The 26,204-nt window shown below is 40.0% G+C and overlaps 1 protein-coding gene across 3 annotated transcripts; it reads left to right on the forward strand.

Moving 5' to 3' along the window:
• Positions 1-408: 408 nt before the first annotated feature.
• On the forward strand, positions 409-26,204 carry LOC122093785 (protein STRUBBELIG-RECEPTOR FAMILY 8-like). 3 transcript variants are annotated; one of them, XM_042664267.1, is made up of 16 exons: positions 409-832; positions 1,050-1,190; positions 1,310-1,381; positions 1,487-1,552; positions 1,647-1,718; positions 1,827-1,898; positions 16,632-16,703; positions 16,830-16,895; positions 16,970-17,035; positions 17,135-17,466; positions 20,884-21,143; positions 23,912-24,183; positions 24,287-24,422; positions 24,598-24,737; positions 24,873-25,029; positions 25,759-26,204. In XM_042664267.1, exons 2-16 carry the CDS (start codon positions 1,129-1,131, stop codon positions 25,909-25,911), a joined length of 1,998 nt encoding a protein of 665 aa, XP_042520201.1. In that variant the 5' UTR covers positions 409-832; positions 1,050-1,128; the 3' UTR covers positions 25,912-26,204. The 3 variants fall into 3 exon arrangements, with proteins under 3 accessions (XP_042520201.1, XP_042520200.1, XP_042520202.1); XM_042664266.1 differs by having other exon boundaries at positions 1,050-1,182; XM_042664268.1 differs by lacking the exon at positions 409-832 and having other exon boundaries at positions 1,073-1,211.

Raw genomic sequence — 26,204 nt, forward strand, 5'->3', positions numbered from 1 at the left:
AAATCAAACCAATAAGGTTTCAGTTCGATTTGAGCTTTTTTAATCGGTTCAGCGATTTTTTCCGGTCGAGCTAGGGTGTGACACCCTAATGTGTAGCTTTCAGACATGAAGGAGGTGGAAGTAAAAGTGTGGAACTCGTCCTCCCACAGGTGTATGCTAAACGTTGGTCATGGGTCACCGTCACCGGGCTCGCCGCAAACGACAAAAAAGTCATTTTCTTCCATTTGTCACAGCCTCACGCCCTCACCGAGGACCGTCAACAAAGATGAATAATGGCTTTAATGCAAAAAGTATCATTTTTAGGGATATTTACGTACTTTCACTTCACAACCAAATAAACTGTACTGGTATCCTTAAGTCGCATTCACAACCTTCAGACGTTGCAGTACAGTAGAAGCGTAAGAGAGACATCGAGAGGAGAGAGAGAGATAGAGAGTGTGAGACAGAGAGGCACAGACATGAAGAAAACTCTAAATTCTACTGCTCTACAGTCATGGTTTAATCTATACCTTTCTTACCTCAAGTCTCCTCTCTCTAATCCACTTTGCTTTTCTTTCTACTTTTGCCGACACATTCTCTCTCTCTGTCGCCGTTTCGAATCACTTTTTCTTCTTGTGATTCATTAATGGAGGAGACAACCACAGATGATCCGGATTTTCACAGCTTCTTATCTTCATTTGTGCTTCCATGGCGCCCTGGTTTGCATGTTGAAGAGTTTCAAGTATAGTATATATAATGGGGCTGCGCACAGTTGATTTTGCTGCTGCCTTTGCGATAATCACTATTTTTCTCACACTACCTCTGGTTCTTGCGATCACTGACGCGTCTGATGGTAATGTCTATTATGGAGTTATGTTTATAATGGCACTACTTAATTGAAGATTAGTAACTCATGATTTTCGATTCATAGAAGGCTTATATGAATGGAGGTGTGGAAATGACCATACATCTTGTGAATCTGGGCTGCTTCCCCCTTTTTTTTTTTTCCTCTTTAGATCATTGGAAGCATTTGCTAGTTTAGTTACTAACAACTGCTCTTTGATTTGCAGTTCAAGCTCTTCAGGTTTTGTACAATTCATTGAACAGTTCTTCTAAGCTAACCGGGTGGAAGTCCAGTGGCGGCGATCCATGCGGAGAATCATGGAAAGGATTAACTTGCGTGGGTTCTGCTGTTGTTGCTGTGTACGAATGTATTCGAGATAGGAGTCTTGGTTGATTGCATTTCATCTTCTCCCCCCACTTCACATTTTTTTTTTCCTTATATTTTCTTCTTTTTAGCTCATTGATGTGATCAATTTTACTCCAACAGTGTTGTTCCTGGGTTGGGACTCAACGGGACCTTGGGATACTTGCTCTCGGAGTTTTTGTCGCTGAGAACACTGTGAGCTAACTGTTTCTATTTCCTTTCCCTGCATTCTGTAAGTGTGGGATCGACAATTTTTATTTTTTCATTTTCTTAATAACTTCTCTCTCTTTTTTTTTCAAGGGATTTGAGCGACAACAATATCCATGATTCGGTTCCGTATCAATTACCGCCAAATCTCACAAGCTTGTAATGTTTGATCTAGTTATTTCAGTACTCTGTTCCTTATTTGCTGTTATTTCGAAATTTTGATGTGCAAATGCTTCTCCGTTGTCCAATACAGAAATCTTGCCAGCAACAACTTAAGCGGGAATTTTCCTTATTCCATTTTAGACATGGTTTCCCTCAATTACTTGTGAGTGAATTGTTTGGGTTGCTATTTTGTTTATCTAGCTCTATCCACACAACCCCTTGTCGGTTTCAGGTTCTTATACAGTTGTTGTTCATCTAATATTTTGTTTAGGAACCTAAGCCACAACTTGTTCTCCGCGTCAATCGAAGATATTTTTGCAAAGCTTCAGGGGCTCTCGGTCTTGTAAGAAATTTGGTTCTACCACTTGCTAAGTGAAATTCTATTCATTTATTTAAAATTTTTCTTATGTTAACACTATTTATTACTATGGCCCATAGAAAAGGGTGGAAGTGTAACCTGGTACAGGTCCCGCCTTCATTGTTTCAAAGGGGTGGGGTTTAGATTAAGTGGCCGTCCTCAGATTTGACCTGTGTCTTAACTCTAGCAATCTAAGCTTTTGTGAATGAACAACAACAATTTTACAGTTGCTGTTGCTACTATAATATTTGGCGTGACCTCATGTCATGTGTTATGATGCTTGAGGACTTGGATGTCATGTTTTACTCTGTTTAAAATATCCTATGGGAGCCAGCAACGGTGAAATTTTGATAATCCCCAACCAAAAAAAAAAAAAAAAAAAAAAACGGATGGAACCTTTAGCGGTGGTGGCTGCTCTTAGGGATGATGATTTGTTAACTTTTTGTGGGGAAGTTTGCATTAGGGTAGTTATATGTGTTATTAGGAAACATGCTTCTTGCACTTCGTTGGCATTGCCTGCCAGGATCTGTGCTATATTCATAATTTCCAAAATTTCGATGGTTTATCTTGGTTTGGACCCTGGTCGAAATGAAACCACTAGTGACTTGACAGGTTTATAAGTTTTCAGTCGAAATTTTGGCGGAATGACCAAAATGTTCGAAATTTTACCCAAATTGGTTTAAGTTGTCAAAAGTTTTGCTCAAATGGTTGTTGAAATTATGTAATGCTTTTTAATTTTATGGTTCTTCATTCTTATTGCATATTTCCATTACTTTTATTAAATTATATATGTTATGGGTATGTATAGATTATACTATAGAATGGAAAAGATACGGTTGGCTACGGCATACACTAGCAACCTGGATCTGAAGCCATACTACCTCTTTAAGGTTCCCTCCTCACCAATCTTATGATTCAAAACGTGTAAACATGCTAAATAGGCACTACAAGAAGTTTCAAGGCAAAATTCCATCATTTGACCACCAAAATGGCCATTTTGCGTTGATCTGGGAAATGGATCAAATCTCGAGCCTATTTCACAGATTTCGATGGAATACTTCAGTTTGGAACATTGTGAAAATCTTTTGGGACCTTGGGTTATATTGGGAGTTATCTGACCCATGGAGATTAAAATGTCAAATATTCAATCAGACAGCAATTAAGAAATTTATGATAGGTTGTAGTTACCTTTGCATTGAGAGATTTAAGAACATCTTGTAGGATTGAGTATCCAAAGGGTCCTATGCATCTGTTTGAAATTTGATGATCAAAATCATGTAAAACCTAAAGCTATGCAACTCTTATTGCCTTCATTTTCTTGAACATGAGCTGTCCAAGACATTATGGAGATGGAGCTGTCATTTGCTGTCAATGTTAATACACGTACCTCGACCGAATTGGAAATGGCTGCTTCATCAGTAAATTTCCATGTCTGTAGATGATCTCTATGTTCACTTGGGCTTCCAATTAGTTATTTCAAGTGACTTTATCTACAACAACAACAACTCAGCCTTATGCCAACTAAATGGGGTCAGATACATGTGTAATACCCTGAAATCTGACTAGGGTTATTTTCGCCTTTTGACCATTGTAGAGTCATGGTGACTTAAGTTGGGGATACTAGACCATTGAGGGTGCATCAGTACTTGGTAAGTGCTAAAAATCATCCATTAGATGTATCTACACTGTAGAATAACTTTAGGATTTTTGCCATGAAAATTACCATTTTGCCTCTGAACCTTGAATTACCATTTTGCCACTGGACCATAATTTGAATTTTCTTTTAAATTTCTGATTTTAATCTCAACCTTAATATTAACTTATTATACACATGTACAATTAACTAACAAGTGGATAAGACCTAACTAACAACCTTAACTAACTAATTATTGCTAATTAATAATTAACAAATGAAGGCTTTCCTAATAAAGTTGGAGACTTTCCTTTTGAAACTTGGATGGCCTTGAATATAAAGTAAGGGAGATAAAGTAGGAAAAGAGAGAGAGAAAGTTAGAGATCGATTGTGAATAGAATAGAGGAAGAGAGAGAGAGTTAAAGATGAAGTAGGAAAGGGAGAGATAGACTTAGAGATGAATTAGGGAGGGGAGAGAGTAGCCAAAACGAGGCTCTCTTGTCTCTCACCCTTATTTAAGGAAAAAAAAAAAAAAAAAAAAAAAAAAAAAAAAGAACGAAAAAAGGTATTGTGGAGAAGAAAGAGAAAGAAGAAGAAGAAGAAAAAGGAAAAAAGAAATCAAGGTTTTGAATGATTTACAATAGGAAAGATAGGAAAGATAAAGAAGATAAATATAAAACATAAACTTAGACATGATCCTACGCTAAAAAGTCCATGAACCTCCATAGACCCCCCAAGTCAATAAACACTACCACTCACCACTTCTCCTAGGGTCATTTTAGGTCGCCCTAGCTCTTTTAGTTCCTTCGATTAGAATCAAATTACTCATCTATACTGGAGCATCCAAAGGCCTCCATTGGATATGGCCATACCACCTTAAGGCCCCGTTTGTTTAGAGGGGTTTGGGGTGGCAATGTGATGTAGGGGGTTCCTAGGTGAGTAGGTCTCCTACAAGATTAACTAACTAGGTAGGGTCAACTCAAGGGGCTTAGGTAGATAGGACAAAAAGAAACTCAGCAAACAAGATTAAGCATGCAAGATAAAATGAGACTAACAAACAAAGTAGCCAAAAACAATAATAATCTAGACGGAAAAACACATAAATTCTTACTTAAGTTTCAAGTGGGGACATGGGGAAGGGAACAAACGACATACGAGTGTTAGGTTAAGCACAAATCAATCTAGACACCCAAATTAGATATGCAAACAATCAATGTCCTCTAGCAACCAACTAAAATAGAAAATCAGCAACGTTTTTTTTTTGGAGATATAACAGTGACGAAACGACTTAAAACAACTGGTAAAAATAGGCATAAACAAAGGGCAAAGGCTGGTTTCAATGTTAATGGGCTGCAATATATAATAGGGATTAATGGAGATGGGGAGGGTTTAGTTTAATGTTTTACCATGCTGCTGTCCAGATCTGAGGAGAAAAGAAGAGATCAAGGTCCTCCAAAATAAAGAGATGCAGTCCACCTTTAGTTGATGAAGACAACTCCAGCTGGTTGTATAGAGATCCTCAGTATTGTCGATGTAGTTTGGTGAATGATGTTGGGGCTCTCAGCAACTCACGGACAGCAGGTACATCCAGCAGTCATCCATTCATTGAAAGGAGATCAGCACCGGCAGAGAGTAAACAACAACCGAGAGTAGCAACAACCGAGGGTAGCAGCAGCAGTGATGTAATGGCAGCAGTATGTAACAGTAATAGGGAGTAATCGCAGCCGTGTGCAGCAGTAGCAGTGAGCATCAAAAGGGGAGACCAGCGACAACAGTTCAACATTAAGGGGCAAAAAAAAAAAAAAAAAATACAGCAGCAGCAGTTCAGCCTCAAGGAATATAAAACAGCAGCAGAAAAAAAAAAGAATGGAAAAAGAGAGGGAGGTGAGACAAGAAAGAAGAGAGAAGAGTGAAGAGAGAAGAGAGAGCCGAGAGACTAAGGAGAGGAAAGAGGCGAGAGAGAAAGGAGATGAGATTGAAAGAGAGAGAGAATCGTGAGAGGTGGGGGGGCCTTGCCCTTGGCTGTTTTTCAATTCACATTCATTAATTAATCAATGGCCAATGGCCTTACACTTAAATAGAATAAACTTCCAAAAATAAAAAAGATATTTAGAAACTCAATTGCTTGAAATAAAAAACTACCTAATAGACCAATATAAAGAAGTCCTAGTTTCCTAATTGTGTAAGACAATCAAATATCACTAGATTTAAAGCAAAGCACTAGAATCAAATAAGATTTGGTGGGGTCCACAAGATCTGCAAAGTACTAGAATCAAATAAGATTTGGTGGGGTCCACAAGATCCACTGTCTGGGAGGACAAGGGGGGTTGAACCTAGCGCTGAAAGGCTGGTTCGACTCCTCTCTTTCCTTCTTCTTTCTTGTTTCTTCTCTTTCCTTCTTCTTTTTTGTTTAATCCTCCAACCACAAAGAAGGACCTGGTTGAATCTTCTTCTTCTTTCGACTGTACACCTTGATGTCCCCATCAACTCTCCCCGGCTTGGAAGAATTCACCTCTGGTGAATTAAAGCTCATGTAATACTCAAGTAGGTCTGGGTTGAGTTGTTGGACTTCTTGCATTGTGATCCAGGTGTTGTCAATTTTCGGACGTCCATGCCACTTGACCAAGAACTCTCTAGAACCTCCAGTGTGTGTGGACACAATCCTCTTATCAAGGGTTTCCTCAACTTCTTCAGTTCTCCTCGTGACCTTAGGCACAAGTGGTAATGAGGTGGGGGGAAGTGGTTGTCTTGGCTCAGAAGTCATTAATTTTGAAAGGGAAGTCTTCAAGGTCATCAGGATAGAAAGAGGTGAAGGTAGAGGTACCATGGTATGGGACTAGGTCTTCGACATTGAAAATATTGCTGATCTCCATGCTAGCTGGCAGATCAAGAACATACGTATTGGCACCTATCCTCTTGAGTACCTTGAACGGACCTGTGCTACGAGTATGTAGCTTGCTCGCTTTTCCCTTAACAAAACGTTGCGGCTTGATTCTTACCATCACCATATCACCCTCTTGAAACTCTTGCAGCCTTTTGTGCACATCTGCCTTCGATTTGTATTGCTCATTACTCAGTGTTATCTGTCTCCTTATACCTGCATGCAAATCATGTATATGCTGAGCAAAAGATTCGGCTGACTGTTAGGTCCTAGAACTAGACACGACTGGGATAAGGTCTATGGGTGCCCGAGGTTGGTATCCTGAACAGATCTCAAAGGGAGACAGACCAGTGGTACGGTTCTTAGAACTGTTATATGCAAACTCGGCCTGGCTAAGGACTCGATCCCAACTGGTAAGGTGTTCTCCTATGAGGCAACGCAATAAATTCCCTAAGCTCCTATTGAGAACCTCGGTTTGGCCATCGGTCTGAGGGTGGAAAGTTGAGGAGAAATAAAGTTTCGTGCCCATCATCCACCATAGGGTCCTCCAAAAATGACTAGTGAACTTAACATCCCTATCGGACACTATGGTGAGGGGTAACCCATGGTACTTGACAACCTCATTAAAGAAAAGTTTGGCTACTATAGATGCATCGGAGGTCTTAGAGCATGGGATAAAATGGGCCATCTTCGAGGAGCGGTCAACAACCACATAAACAGAATCATGGCCTCTCGAAGTTCTTGGTAGACTAAGCACAAAGTCCATGCTAAGGTCCTGCCAAGGGAAATGGGGAACGGGTAGGGGAGTGTACAAACCCGTGTTTTACTTTTATTGTTTGGCGGTCTGGCATGTCCTGCATTGACCCACAACTCTAGCAACATCCCTCTTCAGTCCTGGCCAAAAGAATCGGTCCTCAACGAGGGTGATGGTCTTATCGCGACCGAAGTGGCCAACGACTCCCCCAACATGCAATTCCCAGATCAGGAAATCTCGGAGTGAAGTCCTGGGAATGCACAACTTGCATCCTTTAAAAAGAAAGTCCTCCCTAAGTAGGTAGTCCAAGCGGTTGACTGGGTTGCCTTCACTCAAGGAAGTGAACGGCTCACTAAAATCAGGCAAGGTGGGGTATTGGTCCTTGACTCGCTCGAACCCTACAACCTCTACACTCATTGCTTGGAGTAGCACATTAGCCCGACTCCTAGCTTTGGTGTGACTGAGGAACATGTTCACCCGGCTCAGTGCATCTGCAGCAGTATTCTCGACACCAGGTCTGTGCTTGAGTACAAAAGTGTACTCTTGGAGAAACTCAACCCACTTGGCATGCCTCTGATTGAGTTTCTTTTGGGCATTAAGGTATCTCAGACCTTGGTGGTCAGAGAATAGTACGAATTCTTGCGGTAAAAGGTAATGTGCAATGATTGGACAACCGCATAAAATTCCTTGTTGTATGTAGAATATCGTTGCCTAGCTTCATTAAGCTTCTCACTAAAATAGGCAACAGGGTGGCCCTCTTGTCCTAGGACACCACCTATCCCAATACCAGATGCATCACAGTTAACTTCGAAGACCTTAGAGAAATCTGGGAGGCGCAGGACTGGAGCTTCAGTCATAAGCTTTTTAATCTCATTAAAGGCCTTCGTAGCATTCTTAGTCCATTGAAACTCCTTCTTTTTCATGCAATCGGTGATAGGAGACATAATGGAACTAAACCGGTAGATGAACCTTCTGTAGAAAGTGGCTAAACCATGGAAGCTTCGTACCTCATGAATGTTAGTTGGCTCATGCCACTTTACAATCGCCCTCACCTTCTCAGGGTCAGCAGATACTCCCTGAGTTGACACAACAAATCCCAGGAAGATGACTTGATCACTCATGAAGGTGCACTTCTTGAGGTTGACAAAGAGTTTCTCTTGTAAGAGCACATGAAAAACCTTCTGTAAGTGATCCAAGTGGGAAGACGGGGTCTTACTATAGATGAGGATGTCATCAAAGTAAACCACAAGGAACTTGCCAATGAATGGTTGAAGCACTTGATTCATTACCCTCATGAAGGTGCTAGGTGCATTTGACAAGCCAAAAGGCATGACTAACCACTCAAAGAGGCCATCCTTCGTCTTAAAGGCTGTCTTCCACTCATCTCCAGGCCTAACCCTAATCTGGTGGTACCCGCTCTTGAGATCAATCTTCGAAAAGATCGAAGAGTTAGCCATCAAATCCAATATGTCATCAAGCCTAGGGATAGGGAACCTATACTTGATGGTGATCTTATTGATGGCCCTACTATCAACACACATACGCCAGGTGCCATCTTTCTTTTGCGTGAGCAAGGCAGGTATAACACATGGGTTAAGGCTTTCCCTAATGAATCCCTTTTGCAACAGTTCATCCACTTGCCGTTTGAGTTCGGCGTGTTCTTTGGGATTCATTCGGTAATGGGGTAAGTTCGGGAGAGAGGATCCTGGAACCAAGTCAATAGCGTGCTGGATGTCACGCATAGGCGGTAACTCATCAGGTAGTTCCTCAGGGAATAGCCTCTCGAATTTCCTCAACAAGGGTTGCACTTCTCTAGGAGCCTCAGTGAATAAGTGTGACCTATCGATATTACTCTGTACGGCAACTAGAGCATAAATCACCCCTGACTCGTGACACTCCTTCAAATTGTTGTTGATTTAAAATGTTGAGTGTTTTAGTGGGGGCGTGTTTGGATGTACTTCCCTTGTGTTCTGGAACCCTAACTTCCCTAGGGGCACTGGGTGTCAGTCTGATCTTTTTCCCTTTGAACTCAAAGACATAGGTGTTAGACTTCTCGTAATTGATGACATCCCGGTCATATAACCAGGGCCTACGTAGAATGATGTGGGCAACATCCATCTTTAGGACATCACACCACACTCGATCCTCATATCCTGCAAAGTGTAGGGGAACTAGACACCTCAGATTTACGGGAATGGTGGATTGATCAACCCAAGCAACCTTGTAAGGCTTGGGGTGGGGTTCAGGTTTGAGGCCCATTCGAGCAACAACGCTCTTGGCGACCACATTCATGCAACTCCCACTGTCTATGGCGACGTGGCAGTTCTTGCCCTGATGACATGTGTAGGTGATGAAAATATTAGTTCGTCGCCAGTTGTCGCTATTCTTAAGTTGTGAGACCATGCAACGCACAATGCCGAGCTTGAGGTCACCGGCCTCCTCGGTGTCCTCATCAGATATGGTCTCATCTGGCCTATGGTCCTCATACTCATGGTCCTGAAAACCCTCTTGGTCACTTTCCTCAAGGGTCTGCTCTCCTACATAAAGATTCCTATTGGGACACTCTTTGGAGAAGTGACCAAACCCACGACACTTGAAGCACTGTTGTTGCCCACTACTCTTGGGTGCTTCTCCCAAAATTCCTTTACCCTTGTTGTCAAATTGACGCTGTGGTGCAACAGGGGGTTTTGGGAATCCATTTGAGCCTTGGGGTGGTTTTCTAAATTGGGACTCCCCAGCTTGGAAGCTCTTCCTCTGAGAATAAGTTCTCATGGAGGATTCCACCTCAAGGGCTATCCTGAAGGCCTGTGGAACGTCTCGCACCAGGTGGGGTGCCATACGAGACTGAATTTTGGAGTTGAGCCCGGTAAGGAATCTGGATAGTGTCTGCTCAACATCCTCCCGAATACGGCTTCTAATTTTCAATTCATTGAACTTGCTCATGTATTCAGTCACAGTCAACTTCCCTTGCTTCAGGGTATTCATCTCATTCAACAACTGGAGCCTATAAGTGATAGGCAAAAATTCCCTCTTGAGCCACTCTTGCATCTCTACCCAGGTGGTGATTGGTTCAAGTCCTAGGTGGTCCTTCTGGTACTCTAGGTCTGTCCAGAAGTCCTAGGCAGCTCCAATAAGCTTGAACTTAGCAAATCGGTAGCGGACTTCCTCTAGCATATCATAGAAATCGAAGTACCTATCCATCTGCTTGATCCAATCCAGAAGGATCCTAGCATCAATCTGACCATCGTAGGTAGGGGCATCCACCTTAATCATCCGTCTGACATCAAAGCCCCTATCATGGTGCTCATAGCCCTCATCATCACCATATTGGGTTTGGCGTTTTGGCGGTGGGCCTCGACCCTTACCCTGATCCCTACCACGCCTTAGGCCTTAGAAGTTATCCCCTATCCGGTCATAACCATCAGTCTGGTTATTTTCGTTTACTTCCTCAGGGTTAGGGCCTCTGCCCCTAGGTTCAGTGCCAGTTATGTTACGGCCTTGCTGTCCATCAGGGTTTTGGGCACTTGTCTCGGGGGCAGCCAACTTATCGGTAAGGGCTTGGAGATGGATAGCTTGTGTTTCCTGTATGGTTTGAACGACTTTCATGAATTCAGCCAGTTGCTCCGATTGGGTGGCGGTGCTAGGAGGGTTAGACATATCCTGGTATGCTCTACCACTACGAGTGGACATAAGGAGATGGGCAGCCAAAGGTACGGTTGCCACCAAAGACTCAAGGTCTACTCAGGATCTCCAATTGAGATAAGTAGTTAGCCCTTTCAATCTTGAGGTCAGAAATCTCTCTCTCTCAAGTATATGCTTTTGGAGGAAATAATGTCTAATGCTATTTGGTCCCGCTAACTTAAGAAAGAAAAGGGTGTCCTCTAATCTATGGTATCACTCTCTTAACTCAGACTCAACCACGGACAAATGATGACGGAGATTAGACCTCAAAAGATAAGACATGTAAACAAGGGACAACAGTACTTAATTACCCTCAACCTAGACAAAACCATCGTCTGATACCAAGATGATGTAGGGGGTTCCTAGGTGACTAGGTCTCCTACAAGATTAACTAACTAGGTAGGTTCAACTTAAGGGGCTTAGGTATATAGGACAAAAAGAAACTCAGCAAACAAGATTAAGCATGCAAGATAAAATGAGACTAACAAACAAAGTAGCCAAAAACAATAATAATCTAGACGGAAAAACACATAAATTCTTACTTAAGTTTCAAGTGGGGACATGGGGAAGGGAACAAACGACATACGAGTGTTAGGTTCAGCACAAATCAATCTAGACACCCAAATTAGATATGCAAACAATCAATGTCCTCTAGCAACCAACTAAAATAGAAAATCAGCAAGGTTTTTTTTTTTTGAGATATAACAGTGACGAAACAACTTAAAACAACGGGTAAAAATAGGCATAAACAAAGGGCAAATGTTGGTTTCAATGTTAATGGGTTGCAATATATAATAGGGATTAATGGAGGTGGGGAGGGTTTAGTTTAATGTTTTACCATGCTGCTGTCCAGATCTGAGGAGAAAAGAAGAGATCAAGGTCCTCCAAAATAAAGAGATGCAGTCCACCTTTAGTTGATGAGGACAAGTCCAGCTGGTTGTATAGAGATCCTCAGTATTGTCGATATAGCTTGGTGAATGATGTTGGGGCTCTCAGCAACTCACGGACAGCAGGTACAACCAACAATCATCCATTCATTGAAAGGAGATTAGCACCGGCAGAGAGTAAACAGCAACCGAGAGTAGCAACAGCTAAGGGTAGCAGCAGCAGTGATGTAATGGCAGCAGTATGTAACAGTAATAGGGAGTAATCGCAGCCGTGTGCAGCAGCAGCAGTGAGCATCAAAAGGGGAGATCAGCAACAACAGTTCAACATTAAGGGGGAAAAAAAAAATACAGCAGCAGCAGTTCAGCCTCAAGGAATATAAAACAGCAGCAGAAAAAAAAAAGAATGGAAAAAGAGAGGGAGGCGAGACAAGAGAGAAGAGAGAGGAGAGGAGTGAAGAGAGAAGAGAGAAGAGAGGAGTGAAGAGAGAAGAGAGAGCCGAGAGACTAAGGAGAGGAAAGAGGCGAGAGAGAAAGTAAGGAGACGAGATTGAAAGGGAGAGAGAATCGTGAGAGGGGTGGGGGGGCCTTGCTCTTGGCTGTTTTTCAATTCACATTCATTAATTAATCAATGGCCAATGGCCTTACACTTAAATAAAATAAACTTCCAAAAATAAAAAAGATATTTAGAAACCCAATTGCTTGAAATAAAAAACTACCTAATAGACTAATATAAAGAAGTCCTAGTTTCCTAATTGTGTAAGACAATCAAATATCACTAGATTTAAAGCAAAGTACTAGAATCAAATAAGATTTGGTGGGGTCCACAAAATCCACTGACTAGGAGGAGAAGGGGGGGTCGAACCTAGCGCTGGAAGGCTGGTTCGACTCCTCTCTTTCCTTCTTCTTTCTTGTTTCTTTTCTTTCCTTCTTCTTTCTTGTTTAATCCTCCAAGCACAAAGAAGGACCTGGTTGAATCTTCTTCTTCTTTTGACTGTACACCTTGATGTCCCCATCAGAATGTCTGACTACTAGGTCCCACATGTTGGTGGGGTTAAAGGCAGGGAAAGTAAAGTAGGAGGAAAGTTGGACTTTCCCACCCCAACCTTGTTTGGGTAGCACATAGCTGTGCAAGAGAGAGAACAAAGGAATGAAGAAAGAGAGTCATTAATTGCAATAACTTCACACCCCACAAAGTCCCACCAATTTGGTAGGACTTTGGAAGGGGATGGGGTGAAAGCCACATCTGCAAACAGGAAATCTCATCTCCTAATGTTGTCTAGAGTATATTCCACCCCATTATATCCAAACACATGACTTTACCATGCTTTTGGGAAAATAAGTACAACTCTCCCACCCCTTAAATCCCACCCCATCAAAACCCCCTAAACAAATCATTCCTAGTTTTGCCACATAACTTTATCAATATCTACATCTCCGCTACATTGAATTCATTTATATGATGCTTCTTAATCGCCCAACATTTGGCACCATAGATCATAGCTGGTCGTATGACTATCTTATAAAATTTTCCTTAAAAGTTTTATTAAAGGAATATGTTGATCGCACAACACTCTGGATGCCCCGGTCCACTTTGTCCATCCTATTTTATTCCTCTATTAAACATCATCCTCTATATTACCTTCTTAATTTATGATTGAGCTTAGATACCTAAAATAATCACGCTGCAGAATCTTCCTCTCATTATCTCTCCTAATGTAACTAATGTTACACACCATATACTCCGTCGTCGTTCTACTTATCTTTAAACCTCTTGATTCCAAGGTTGATTTTCATAACTCCAAGTTGGCGTTAATCTGTGCTTATGTCTTATCCACCAAAATAATATCTTTAGTAAAAAGCAGACACCACGGAACCTCATCTTGAATGTCTCTAGTTAAATCATCCATGATAAGCACAAAAAAATAAGGGCTTAAAGCTGATCCTTAATGTGACCCAATTGTAATTGAGAAATCACTTCCTTGACTCCCCCCCCCCCCCCCCCCATTTCGAGTTACTATAATTCTAAAAGATGGGAATCGCTCCTTTTGACACTTGAAAAATGAATTGCCTAATTGTTCATGGCTCATGACTTCTAAACTCTCAAGTCAGTTTTCATTCAACCATGCTAGGCTAATTGGGTAGGTGGTTAATTGTTAACTCTCTAATCTCCTTAGAGATGGAGCAGTGTAGCCATTCATTACAATAGGGAAGCAGTGCATGTGGAGGGTTTCTTTTCTTTGGCTGTAGTACTTAAAATGCTCAAAACTAATGAAGCAAAGCTCCATTTATAGCTATATAGAATTATCAGGTTATAGTCATTAATTGATAACTGGATGTAAACTGCACATGATAAAGAGAGTTTTATTTGAAGTTAATTTGAACCCAGAATCTGTGTGTTTTAATCAGGGGTGTCAACTATCCGGGTCGGTGCGGTTTCGGTTAGGTTCCACCGGTTTCGGTGTGTGTTTTACGCTAACCGAAACCGACCCAATAAGGATTTATCGGTTTCGGTGCGGTTTGGGTTCGGGTTGGCACCCGTTTGAGTTGTTCGATTTGATATGGTTTTTTAAGATGATATGGAACCGGCATTAGCCCCATTATAAACCAACCCAAGAATACAAGAACCCATTCATGATGGCAAACCACCAAACCCTAAAAGTTAATACACATTTAAGAGAAATCCTAGTTTCTCCAGCCTCTGTCGCCACCACTGCTGCGGTTAATTACCACCATTGACTCAGTTGTATCCGCCAGCACCACCACCACCCTCACCCTCACGGCGTCCATAGCCACCACCATGATGGTCCACGACTTTCTCCATCACCACCCTCACGGCATCCATAGTCACCAAACTCACACCACAACCACCGCTATAGCCGCCACCATCTCCGCTGCGGTAACCACCGCTTCCACCACCACAAACTTTGGCCGGAGCTTGACAACACCTCAGAAGAAAAGGAGAAACAGAAATCAAAAGAGCTCGAATCCCCTTTTCCGTTGTTGACTGGTTCTTGGAGCAAAACCCTCACTCAAACTTTGCAAAACCTAGAAGAAGAGAAAAACAAAGAATTGAAAAATTTTGAGAGCTGGATAGTGAAAGAGATTGAACGGTTTACCAAAAAAGACAAATGATGAGATTGAATGTCATTTTTTATTTTTGTTTTTGGTGCTTGTGCAAATGTTCCTATCAGGCTGTCACCATCAAAGATTAAAATATTTATACTTTATATACTTAGGGTTTGGAGTCTTTGGACAGTTGGACGTAAGAGTTACTTAATTAGGTCTTCCACACTTCGGTTTACACGGGTCGGGTTTCATATTTGGTTCTATTTATCAGGCTAATAAGTAAATCATCGGTTTAGATGGAACCGAGCCGAAACCGGACCAATAAAGGTTTGGTTCGGTTTAGATCGGACTCCATCGGGGCGGTCCGGACTGGTTCTTCCGGTTCGGTTTGGATATTGACACCTAGTTTTAAGAGTTCAGTTCTCCTAGCAACACCTATTTGAAATTGTTTGAATTTTTATCTGAATTTAATTTGAACCCAGAATTTTCGTGTTTAACTGTTCAGTTCTCATAGCAAAACCTATTAGCAACTGTTCAAATGGAGCCATATCAGCATTTCATGCTTTATCTGTATTAGAGAGTACATGAAGTTCCATCTTAAATCCCTGCTATGCTTCATCTTTTGGGCTACCCTATTTCAGTCATCACTTGGTGATGCCTTCAGCTGTTGGAATCCCAGTCTAAATTTTGTTTTAAGCAAGCTGGAACCTAGTTTAGAGGTGAAGGCTAAATCCTTCCCTACGTGCTCCATGGGTGCTGAAGATGTCCATCATATACTATGCCAGTCATTGGAGGCTGCCATCAGTAATCAGCACTTTACCAGTGCGTGCTGTTAGTCTAGGGTGCTGCGTGCTTATTGTTAAGGGGCAAGGTATTTCATGTTGAGATCAAAGGTAGTTGGACATGTGGGTAGTATATCAGAATGCAGTATGCTGTATGCTGAGTGAGTTCCAGAAAAAAGAGATCTTAGATATATTAGATATGGGAGAGGCTCTTTGAGCAAGCGACATAGAAGAGTGCATCAATGAGGTGCAAAGTTTCGTACATAAGGGGACAGCAAGATTATTTCATGTGAGGAAGAGAGAGAGGGGTCTATAGCTTACCCTCTCCTGACGGCTCAGAGAACATTTTTCCATAAGATTTATAGTATATAGCGTATTATTATTATAGTTTATAGTGTTTTTCTGCTTAGCCTTATGGCTGAATCCATCACTAGATGTCCAACATGTTATAATTAATGACTGCTCCACACATACGGATCCATGTAGCCGACCCCATTTAGTTGGGATAAGGCTGAGTTGTGTTGTGTTGCGTTGTTGTCCTGTCCCTTGTATTTTAGTCTGTTGGATGAAAAGCCATATTCAAAGTGGTACATTTAACAATCAAAGTTGAGAAACATCCAATGGCTTCTACAGCTAGATGGTAATAGGAGCATTTTCATGTATGTGTACTATTAATTTATGGATGTATGGTGTTGATAAATTCAGAACTAAGAAATAGCGAGACAATTTCATGATAGGCTTATGAAATGGGGAATCAAGATTGTTTGCTGATCTTGTACCTTTCCATTGATATGCCATGAAATGTAGGATGCTGTGCCTGGCCCATATCTTTATGATACTTGTTGTCTACTTGTCTACCTGAGGGTTATGTATAGATTTTAATAAATAGTCTCAGTTTTATGAGTGCTACTTAAGTTTCGATGTTTCTGTTTTGTTCCGTTCTTTTTTTTTTTTTTTTTTTGGATGAATGTTCCATTCTTTTTTATTGTTCCTCAACTGTTCTATGTATTCCATTTGACTACTTGTGAATTCAGGGATCTGTCATTCAACAACTTCAGTGGAGATCTTCCCAATTCCTTAAGTTCATTGTCTAACCTTTCTACTCTGTGAGTTCGTACTAATACAACATTTTATTTTATTTTATTTTTTATTTTTTATTTTTTATTTTTTATTTTTTTTTATAATTCTGGTTACATAGTTTGCACTTTTCGTGACCTTTGGATTTCTGGCAGCTATATGCAGAACAATCAGTTAAGAGGTTCAGTTAATGTTCTTGCAAATCTGTCTTTGACAAATCTGTAAGTTCTCATTGTTAAATTGACTAATAGTATGTGGCCACCTATTATTTTTTGACACCCTTAATTTCCAACAGAAATATTGCAGACAACAAATTCAATGGCTCAATTCCTCGGGAGTTAAATTCAATTCCCAATTTTATGTAAGCTATTAATGCTATATTGAATTTATAGTTTTTTTTTTTTTTTTGGTTATATTGAACATTTACATTGTTTTAACTTTCACATTCACAATGAAACAGATATGCTGGAAATTCTTTCGATAATGCTGCTGCTGCTGTTCCTCCGCTACCATATTCCGCACCTCCTCCTGTTAGGTCACATGCTAATCGAAACCATTCTGGGCCAGGTACACAGAGAACCTGGGGCTCTGATGGTCAATCGTCGCAGTCAGGGAGTGGGAGTAAGCACAATGGTTTAGCATTTGGACCTGTTGTGGGCATAATTATTGGTTCAGTATTGGCAGTTCTGTGTCTGCTGCTTTCTATTGTTTTTTGCCATCGAAAAGGTAAAGCTGGGAAGAAAAGTAGTGCACGGGCTTCTAATGGAACTCCTTCAGCTGGGGCTGATAAAGGTACACTCCTTTTTTTTTCTTTTTTAAAGCTAGTTTTTTTTTGTGTTTAGTGCTTCTTATTTCTTGAATCTGATCTTTGATTTCAAGAATTTTGTTACTGTAAATCCTTGATGACTATGTAATTGATATGCTACTAATATTAGCACATGATTCAGACTAACAGAATGAAGTATCAATTCCATCATAGTTAAGTGTCATCTGTACCCATTTCTGTTTGGTCTTCAGCTCATGCAGCTTTTTGAACTTCTGCAATTATAGATTGCATACGTATTATGGTTTTCTGAAGATATCTTCTAGGACTTTCTGGTGGTGACATAAACAGTGAAAGCATGCACGTATAGCAATTCTTTCCTCGTTATGCTTTGTCATTTTATTAGAACACTAGGCAATTCATTTTTGCATTAGAAATTGATTAGGGAAGAAAAAAATGTGTTGTTTACTTCATCGCACAATTTCAGATTCCCTGCCAGTCCCTGTTACTGAAAATTTCCAAATAAAAGTGACCTGGCTGATTGGTGGTGAAAAGTTGGTATACTGTCCCTAATATTGAGAATAAAAAAATAATTTATATTCGTTTAACCTTTATGGTCCATGCAAGATACTGCGGATGGAATAAGGGAGGTGATGGCACATTAACATGTTACAGCAGATGCCTTGGCAGTGGAGAATGATATTTGTCCACTAGATAATGAAATTATGGTTCTTTATGAACTAGCCCAAGGTAACTTTGGCCATGGACATCACAATCACCCCACAGGTTATGCTTTTAAGCTTGATTTCAAAAGCTCAGGTGTTTGTTTATTAAGCATGCAGATGAGGAGAATTCATAGACTTGTATGGTGGAGACTTAGAAGCGGGGATATGGTGATAAATGAATGTGTTGCTTGCAACCCTGTTCTCCATTTTTGGAAAAGATGTGGGTATATACTTGAAAAAATGATTCCCCCCCCCCCCCCCTTTTTTCTTCTTCCCATTCTACTTCATTAGTATCGAGAATAAGATATACTTATTTGTAGTGTTGTTAAATCAGTAATAGGTTGTCTTTTTTCAGGGTTCGTTGTGAGTCAAGGACAGTGGGCGAGCGTGTGGTACAATGGTTAAGTTGCACAATTGCAACATGTTAGTCACAACTCACAGGTTTAAAACCTGAAACAGCCTCTTTTGCAAAGCAGGCAGGGAGTAAGGTTGTGTACATTTGCACCCCCCAGACCCTGCAGTAGTGGGAACCTCATGCATTGGGTTGCTCTTTTTTATTGAAACTTTTTTAGAAATTGTTTTGGCCCTTTGAAGCTCTCAGGGTTTCCTTTGAAAATTGAGCTCTTTGTATGAGTTGAGGTGATCCCGTACATATCGAAGGTTATTGTATCGGTATTGGAGATACTTTAAACCATGCCTAGGGGTGTCAAACCCTAAACCGAAGTGGTCGAACTGACCGAATCCAACTGAAGAAACCCGAACCGATCTGATTCCCCATCGGGCTAGATTTAATTTGTGGTATTATGAAACCGGTTGAAAACGGACTGCACCAGACCGAAATTGAAAAGGACCAAACCTGATAGAGAAATTGATACAATCCCGAAAACCAGATAAACCATGTTTTCCCCATAATTCTTTATATACATGGTAAACTGAACCGGACCGATACCAAAACGACTGATCATAGAAAACTGCAATAAACTGATACCGAGCCTTCCCTTATCGGGCTGGCTTTAGTTTGGCCCCGTTAGCCCGAAGACTGGTTAAGCCTGACCGAAAAAGGACCAAACCAACCGTTTGACACCCCTATTGATAACTTTGAAGCTTACATTCATTTGTGACACTCTTTCATTGAGGGTGAGACCTTAGAAAACATCTGTGCACATATGTATGACTATTGAATGTAGAGTTAATTAGGAGGGAAACCAATACTTAATAAGAGTTATGGTAGCTGATCGAATAAAAGGATAGCAAACCAGTGAGGCCACAACTAGTTTACCAGATTGTTTAAGGCCAAAAATAGCATTCGGTGTTCCTTGTTCAAAATTTGCTGCAAAAAAATGAAGCAAGTCTTGTGTTTGCATCACTTCTAATTATTTCCTTTATCAGTTTTACATTTTTATATGTGTGTGTGACTAAGTGTTACATTACCTGTAGTTTAGAGAATCCATTGTGGGATACCTCCAGGGAGGATAAATCATAATTTTACATTTGTTTTCTAATAAAAAATTGACAGGAAACTTAGTGCAATTGTGACTACATTATTGAATTGTGGGAGCATATTACAATTGCAAGTTGGTAACCTATTAAGATGGTGGGACTTGATCCTCTGGAAAACCAAACCAGATTGAAAGAAGCAGTGTTCTACCTATTTCATTGAATCTGTACTGCTGAGACTGTGGTTAAGGCTGAGTTATGGCCCACTAAGGCACTTGTCCATCATTTCCACCATGCAAGCAATCTGCTTCTGTTGGTTTGGCATGGACCGCATGGTGCAAGGGACGAGTACATACAAGATGAAAATAGTAATGTCATCTTTAAGCTGTAGTTCATTCTAGGGTAGCGACTGGATTGAAAGCCTAAATAATAACCTCTGGCTGCCTCCAGTAGATTGTCTGAAAGTTCATTGATTGGAGATTTGAAGCACTGAATTATGTGTTTGTGAACTAAGGCATTTTCCACGCCTTGTGCTAACTAGTCAGATTGGCTGCATGAATCCTTTCAGGAAGAAGATTAAGGAATTTCATGGGAATTGAACTCATCCCTTTTTAAAATCCAGACTAGTATATATGTTATTCTGAAAAAAGAATGCTGGAATTGTCTGTGTGTAATGTGCATTTCATTTTGTGGGACTAAGTTACAACAATTAATTTTATATTGATGTATAAAAAGTACAAAGCCGTAACAGGCAGGCATTACCTTTCTATACATGGAAACCACAACAGAATTACATCAGGGAACACACACGCAACCTAATGTGTCATGGGTATGGAATTCTCAGAACTCCAAGACAGGCTGTCAAGTCCTTACTTGGCCAATGGATCTGCCATGCCATTTGCTGACCTTGGCTTTACTAGTGATGTGTATTTTAGACCTTTATATTTTGCAAGTCATTTTCCAAAAAGTTTATATTTGTGATGAAAATTAGTGTAGAATTCATATGGTCCTGTGATTAAAAAAAAAAAAAAAATGCAAATTACAGAAGTGTAATGGCATGTGTATCATCACTCCTTTAAGTTTACCTTTTTTCTTCTTTTGTCTTTTTGATTTAACCATGATGCATTCTGTATCTTGTGTATCATCAAATGTTTACCCTTTTTCTTCTTTTGTCTTTTTTACTTAACCATGATGCATTCTGTATCTTGTGTATCATCAAAAGTTTACCCTTTTTCTTCTTTTGTCTTTTTTACTTAACCATGATTCATTCTGTATCTTTTGCAGTAATCAATTCAGAGTTGCAATCACAGAGGGTCAGAAGTATGGCTGTTGTTACAGATCTGAAACCCCCACCTGCAGAAATGTGGATGGGTGAGAGAATACCTGGGAATAATGAATCTGGAAACAGAGGGAAGGCTCCTATTACTGCTACTTCATATACCATAGCTTCTCTTCAAACAGCAACAAATAGCTTCAGTCAGGAATGCCTTATTGGTGAAGGTTCACTTGGGCGTGTTTACAGAGGAGTGTTTCCTAATGGAAAGGTGATCAGGATTTTCATTTACTGCAAGTTGGGTCTTGGCATTGAATTTCCATTTTACCAATGATAATCAAATGCATGAATCCATTTGTATGTTCTGCAATTGATTGACAAAACCTGTGGCAGAGCCAGGACTACTCTTTTTTTTTGGTGGAGGTGGTTGAAGCTAAGACATATGTTCTTGAAAAAAAAAAAATCCCAACTGCACAAGTGCTATTAAAATGGGGTTTTTTAGCACAAGTTACATTAATGACAAAGTAAAAGCAATAAACATATTCTCGATTTGTATTGAAGACAAAATGAAAGCAAGAGACATACGCCAACCCATGTTTAAAATTACATTCAATGAACATAGATCAAGGTCTAAATATATGAGACATCCTTAACTTGCATTAGATGATACATAAAAATTTCTCTTCAAACTAGTTTGGGATTAATTTTTTCAACCGCGAGAGCCAGTTGAGATGGTATGGTCATGTGCAACGGAGACCTATGGATGCCCCAGTAAGAAAGAGTGACCAGATTCATTTGGAGGGAGCCAAAAGAGGTAGGGGCGGGCCTAAAATGACTATTGAAGAAATACTAAGAACAGATGTGCATATGGTAGGGCTTGATTCTTTTATGACCATAGATAGAGTTTTGTGGAGGACAAGGACCCGTGTAGCCGACCCCTTTTAGGGGATGTTCCTGTGATGCATCTTTGACTACTGCTTTATTTTCTTCTCTTACCTTCTTTTTACTTCATTTTACCTCTCCCGTGTTGTGTCTTTTTATTCTTTCTTTCCTTATTGGATCCATTTTTGTTGTTGTTGTTGTTGCTGTTGTTGTTTGGGATTAATGCTATATTTCAAGAAAATCACATGGCAATGAAAAAAGAAAAAAAAACCATTTGGAATCTTATAAAAAGATTAAACAAATAAATTTAGGAAATTTTTTGTGGTCATGAGAAGAATTACATTAAACTCTTTTAGTTGTACTAAAAAGGAATAAAAAAGAAGAGAGAGAAGATCTAATTTATTGTTATAAATGAACTATATATAAATCACTATAACTGTGACCAATTAAGCACTTTCATGATCGAGCGCTGCCACTTGGTCCCCATTCAAAGTAAACACCTGAAGTAGAACAAAATAGAGATTTTCTTTTGAAAAGAAAATTCCCCTGGTATTATTTTACAGATTTTGGGTATAAAATGGTGGTCACACCGTAGAACTTTAAGCCCCTTCTTTTTTGCTTCCTATGGAACAAATCGTCTGATTAGATATTTCTAGTCCCTTTTATTACTTTGACCAATTTTATGTTGGAACAAACAGGGCCTTAAGACAAGAGACATCACAGGGAGAGAAGTTAATATAATGGATTGTCTGAGTTGGATGGGGATTACCTTTGAAATCATTTTTGTTTTGTTTTGTTAAAATCTTCAAGAGAAAGAGAGATGAATGGGAATTTGTTAGAGAGAGAGAGAGAGAGAGGTTTTAATTCTTCAGGTTTTCCCTTTTTGAGATAGGAGGTATTAGTAGGGTTTTAGCCTTCCATGTTTGCTTTTTTATGGTTAATGATGAATAAGGAGATGAGATTGGAGAGAGTATTGGGAAGTCAACTTTTCTGATTTCCTCCAAGTCCTTGGAGTTTGGTGTGAAGAGAAGAGGAGGAATGGTTTGTGGCTGGTAACGCATATATAAAATGGATTTTTTTTTTCACAAAAAGTTGGCTCCATCCCTCTCAGAAACTTCCAGCAGAAACTGAATAATATTTTTCTATAGAAAAAATGTTCTCTATCGCATACCGGATGATTCTTTTAACTGTTACATTCTCTTATGTTGAACATCTTTCATTTTACGGAACTGGGTTTCTAAATTATTCTGCTGGCTGTCTTTGTTGTGGAGGAAAAAATGAATTGGTTTTCATTTCCTAAAAGGAAAATACTGGCTGTCCCCCCAATGGCTTGGATAAGGCCCTGTTGAACATGAATAGGGAAACATAAATGACATTGAGCAAATTCAAGAGGAGGAGAAATCATCAGTCACTTTGGAAGAAGCAACTTCGATAAATGTTTTCTTTATTGATTTTCTAATATTTATTCTTCAGCAAAAGCTACCAATGTTCTATAGAACAAACTGGATCATGGTTCTATTACCATGGGCAGCATACAGAAAACTGTCCATTTCTAAATTCAATTTTGGCCAACCAGTTACGATCTGGTTTTCAAGACACGTGTCACCATTTAGTTCATGGGAGGAGATCCATTGGATGATACTGCTATTTCCTGATAAATTGATGAATTCTCTTCTATTAGTGTTGTAGTAGTCGATCATTTACTTAATGCAACTGGACAATTTGCTTGGAGCCAAACTTGATGGCTCAATCTTCAACAAAGATTATCGAGCTGCAGGTCTGGCACCAACTGCTAATCTTCAACAAGTTGGCTCCATCTGGAAATTTCACTGCTTGAGTTTTGTCAATAGCTGGATCGGCTAACTTGAGTTTTGGAGATTGGGTGAAAGACAAGGGCTTGGTTCTCTGTACCACGTTTGATATCTATCCCAGACTTGCACGACATCTCTGCACCCTATTTCCCTTGTCAACCCAACCCCAGCAAAGATTATCCTGCTTTCTTGTTGAGCTGATCATACTTCATCATTCCATTATTACCACAACTAATAATATTTGCATTTTGTTTTATACTGAGCCTAATACTATTCACGTCTTTTTCTGACCATGATCTGCTTTTGGTTACAATAAACTTTGGGCTAATATATCTCTGTCAACTAGGTTCTAGCCATTAAGAAGATCGACAGTGCAGCTTTGTCGTTACAGGAGGAAGATAATTTTCTTGAAGCTGTTTCAAACATGTCACGCCTAAGGCATCAAAATATCACAACTTTTACAGGGTATAGTGCAGAGCATGGTCAGCGCCTCCTGGTTTATGAATATGTTGGAAATGGGACACTGCATGATATGTTGCACTTCCCTGAGGATAGCAGCAAGACACTTTCATGGAATGCTCGTGTTAGGGTTACACTTGGTACTGCTAGGGCTCTGGAGTAAGTTTTTATTATGTATGGATGATGAATTCCCTCCTCCCCCCCCCCCCCCTTCCCTTGTTTTAATCTCTTTGTAAATATTAGTCCTTGAAACTCTCTGCAGGTACTTGCATGAAGTTTGCTTACCTTCTGTAGTGCATAGAAATCTCAAGTCAGCAAATATTTTACTTGATGACGAGCTTAATCCCCAATTGTCTGACTGTGGACTAGCAGCATTAACACCGAACACTGAGCGGCAGGTATTACAAATGGTGCAATGAATCCAAGAGACAAATGAGTTCTTTCACAACTTGAATGAGATATTTTGTACAGTGGAGTTTAAATAAAATCTGTATCTATTTCCATTTTCTCTAGGGGGTTTTGCGATGAAAGATTGTTGCTCTATTATAAAATTCTCCATCATGTATTTGTCAGGTTTCAACTCAGACGATTGGTTCCTTTGGGTATAGTGCCCCAGAATTTGCAATGTCTGGAATTTACACAGTCAAAAGTGATGTGTACAGCTTTGGAGTAGTGATGTTAGAGATTTTGACAGGTCGAAAGCCACTGGACAGGTAAAAGCATCTAAACTCATCAACTTATTTTGTTTGCTCGCCTGCTGTCCATTTCATGTTTCCTCCAGATCTCTTGTTAGTGGGTTCTCTCTCTGTTTGTTATTAATTTTCTGTCTGGATTGTTTGTTTTCTCAGTTCGAGGGTTAGATCAGAACAGTCTCTTGTCAGATGGGCTACTCCTCAACTTCATGACATTGATTCGTTGGCAAAAATGGTTGACCCAGCACTAAATGGCATGTACCCTGCAAAATCACTTTCACGTTTTGCTGACATCATTGCCTTGTGTGTTCAGGTATGCTTCTTTTTCTGATGATTAAAGACTTTCCACTCTCAAGTTCTCATCAACTAGTGCTCTTGTATAAACATTTTCTGTTTGATATTTGTATATGGAGACATGGTTTGATTTCAGTACCTACTAAATTTGTTTGCCACCAAGTAATCTTGTGTCCTTTCATTTCTAGTATCTATATTGAATAGCAGAATAGGCACTCAGTTCCATATTCCGAGTTAGATTTGGACGAGGCATATATTGTTGGGAGTTTTTTCCCACATTGTCTACTAATTAGCCTACAGCCCCCCTTATACACCTGGGAGTCCCTCCACTTTGCCAATTTGAACTTTTGGGATGGAAACTTTATGTGGTATCAGGGCGGGTTTTCACCGTATCCACGTGTCTGCAGTATGTACTACCACACGTGCAGAGGATTGTTGGGAATTTAGTCCCACATTGGCTACTAATTATCCTATAACCCCCCCCCCCCTCTTATACACACTGGGAGTCCCTCCAATATATGAGATGACATTGCTAGGTGCTTCAATATGTATTCTGACAATTTCCGGCCCTCAAGATGTCGAAACTTGTTGAAAATAAGAATTATATGGAGACACTGCTATACTTATGTTTGATTCACCTATTGTGATTTATTCAAGCTTTGAACCTATTTTTATTTCTAGTGATGTTTCCCCTCTTGTGGTGTCGAGGTTCTAACACTTTAAGAGGGTTATCTATGGTTTTTTGTAGCCGGAGCCGGAGTTTCGACCTCCAATGTCTGAAGTTGTACAAGCACTGGTTCGGTTAATGCAACGGGCAAGTGTAGTTAAAAGACTGTCTAGTGATGAATCAGGGTTTATCCACCGAATGCCGGATTATGAGGCTGTTGAGATGTCATTTTAGGCATCACAGAATGAAGTTCTACTCCATCTTTAATCATGTATATGAGCATTCAGAAATGTGCAATAATGCAAAAGGTGGAAGGTGCAATTGAACAGTGACAGAACATAGTCAAGACATGAAGGAGAGTGTATTATCAGATGCAAAATATGGTGTATAATTTAAGAATAAATCCTACTAAGTTGTATTTAACCCCTCTCTCTCTCTCTCTCTCTCTCTCTCTCTCTCTCTTATGTACTCTAGATATTGTGCAAAAAAATAAAGGTAAATATTTGTTTGATTGATTCAAGCATTCA

Source organism: Macadamia integrifolia, chromosome 11, assembly GCF_013358625.1.
Source record: "Macadamia integrifolia cultivar HAES 741 chromosome 11, SCU_Mint_v3, whole genome shotgun sequence".
NCBI lineage: Eukaryota > Viridiplantae > Streptophyta > Magnoliopsida > Proteales > Proteaceae > Macadamia > Macadamia integrifolia.

Excerpts from the sequence above, each read along its gene's own strand:
- LOC122093785 (XM_042664266.1), top strand. The coding sequence starts at position 736 with ATGGGGCTGCGCACAGTTGATTTTGCTGCTGCCTTTGCGATAATCACT. Across the intron at positions 1,382-1,486 it reads TTTTTGTCGCTGAGAACACT|GGATTTGAGCGACAACAATA; the intron begins GTGAGCTAACTG and ends TTTTTTTTCAAG. Across the intron at positions 24,423-24,597 it reads CACCGAACACTGAGCGGCAG|GTTTCAACTCAGACGATTGG; the intron begins GTATTACAAATG and ends TGTATTTGTCAG.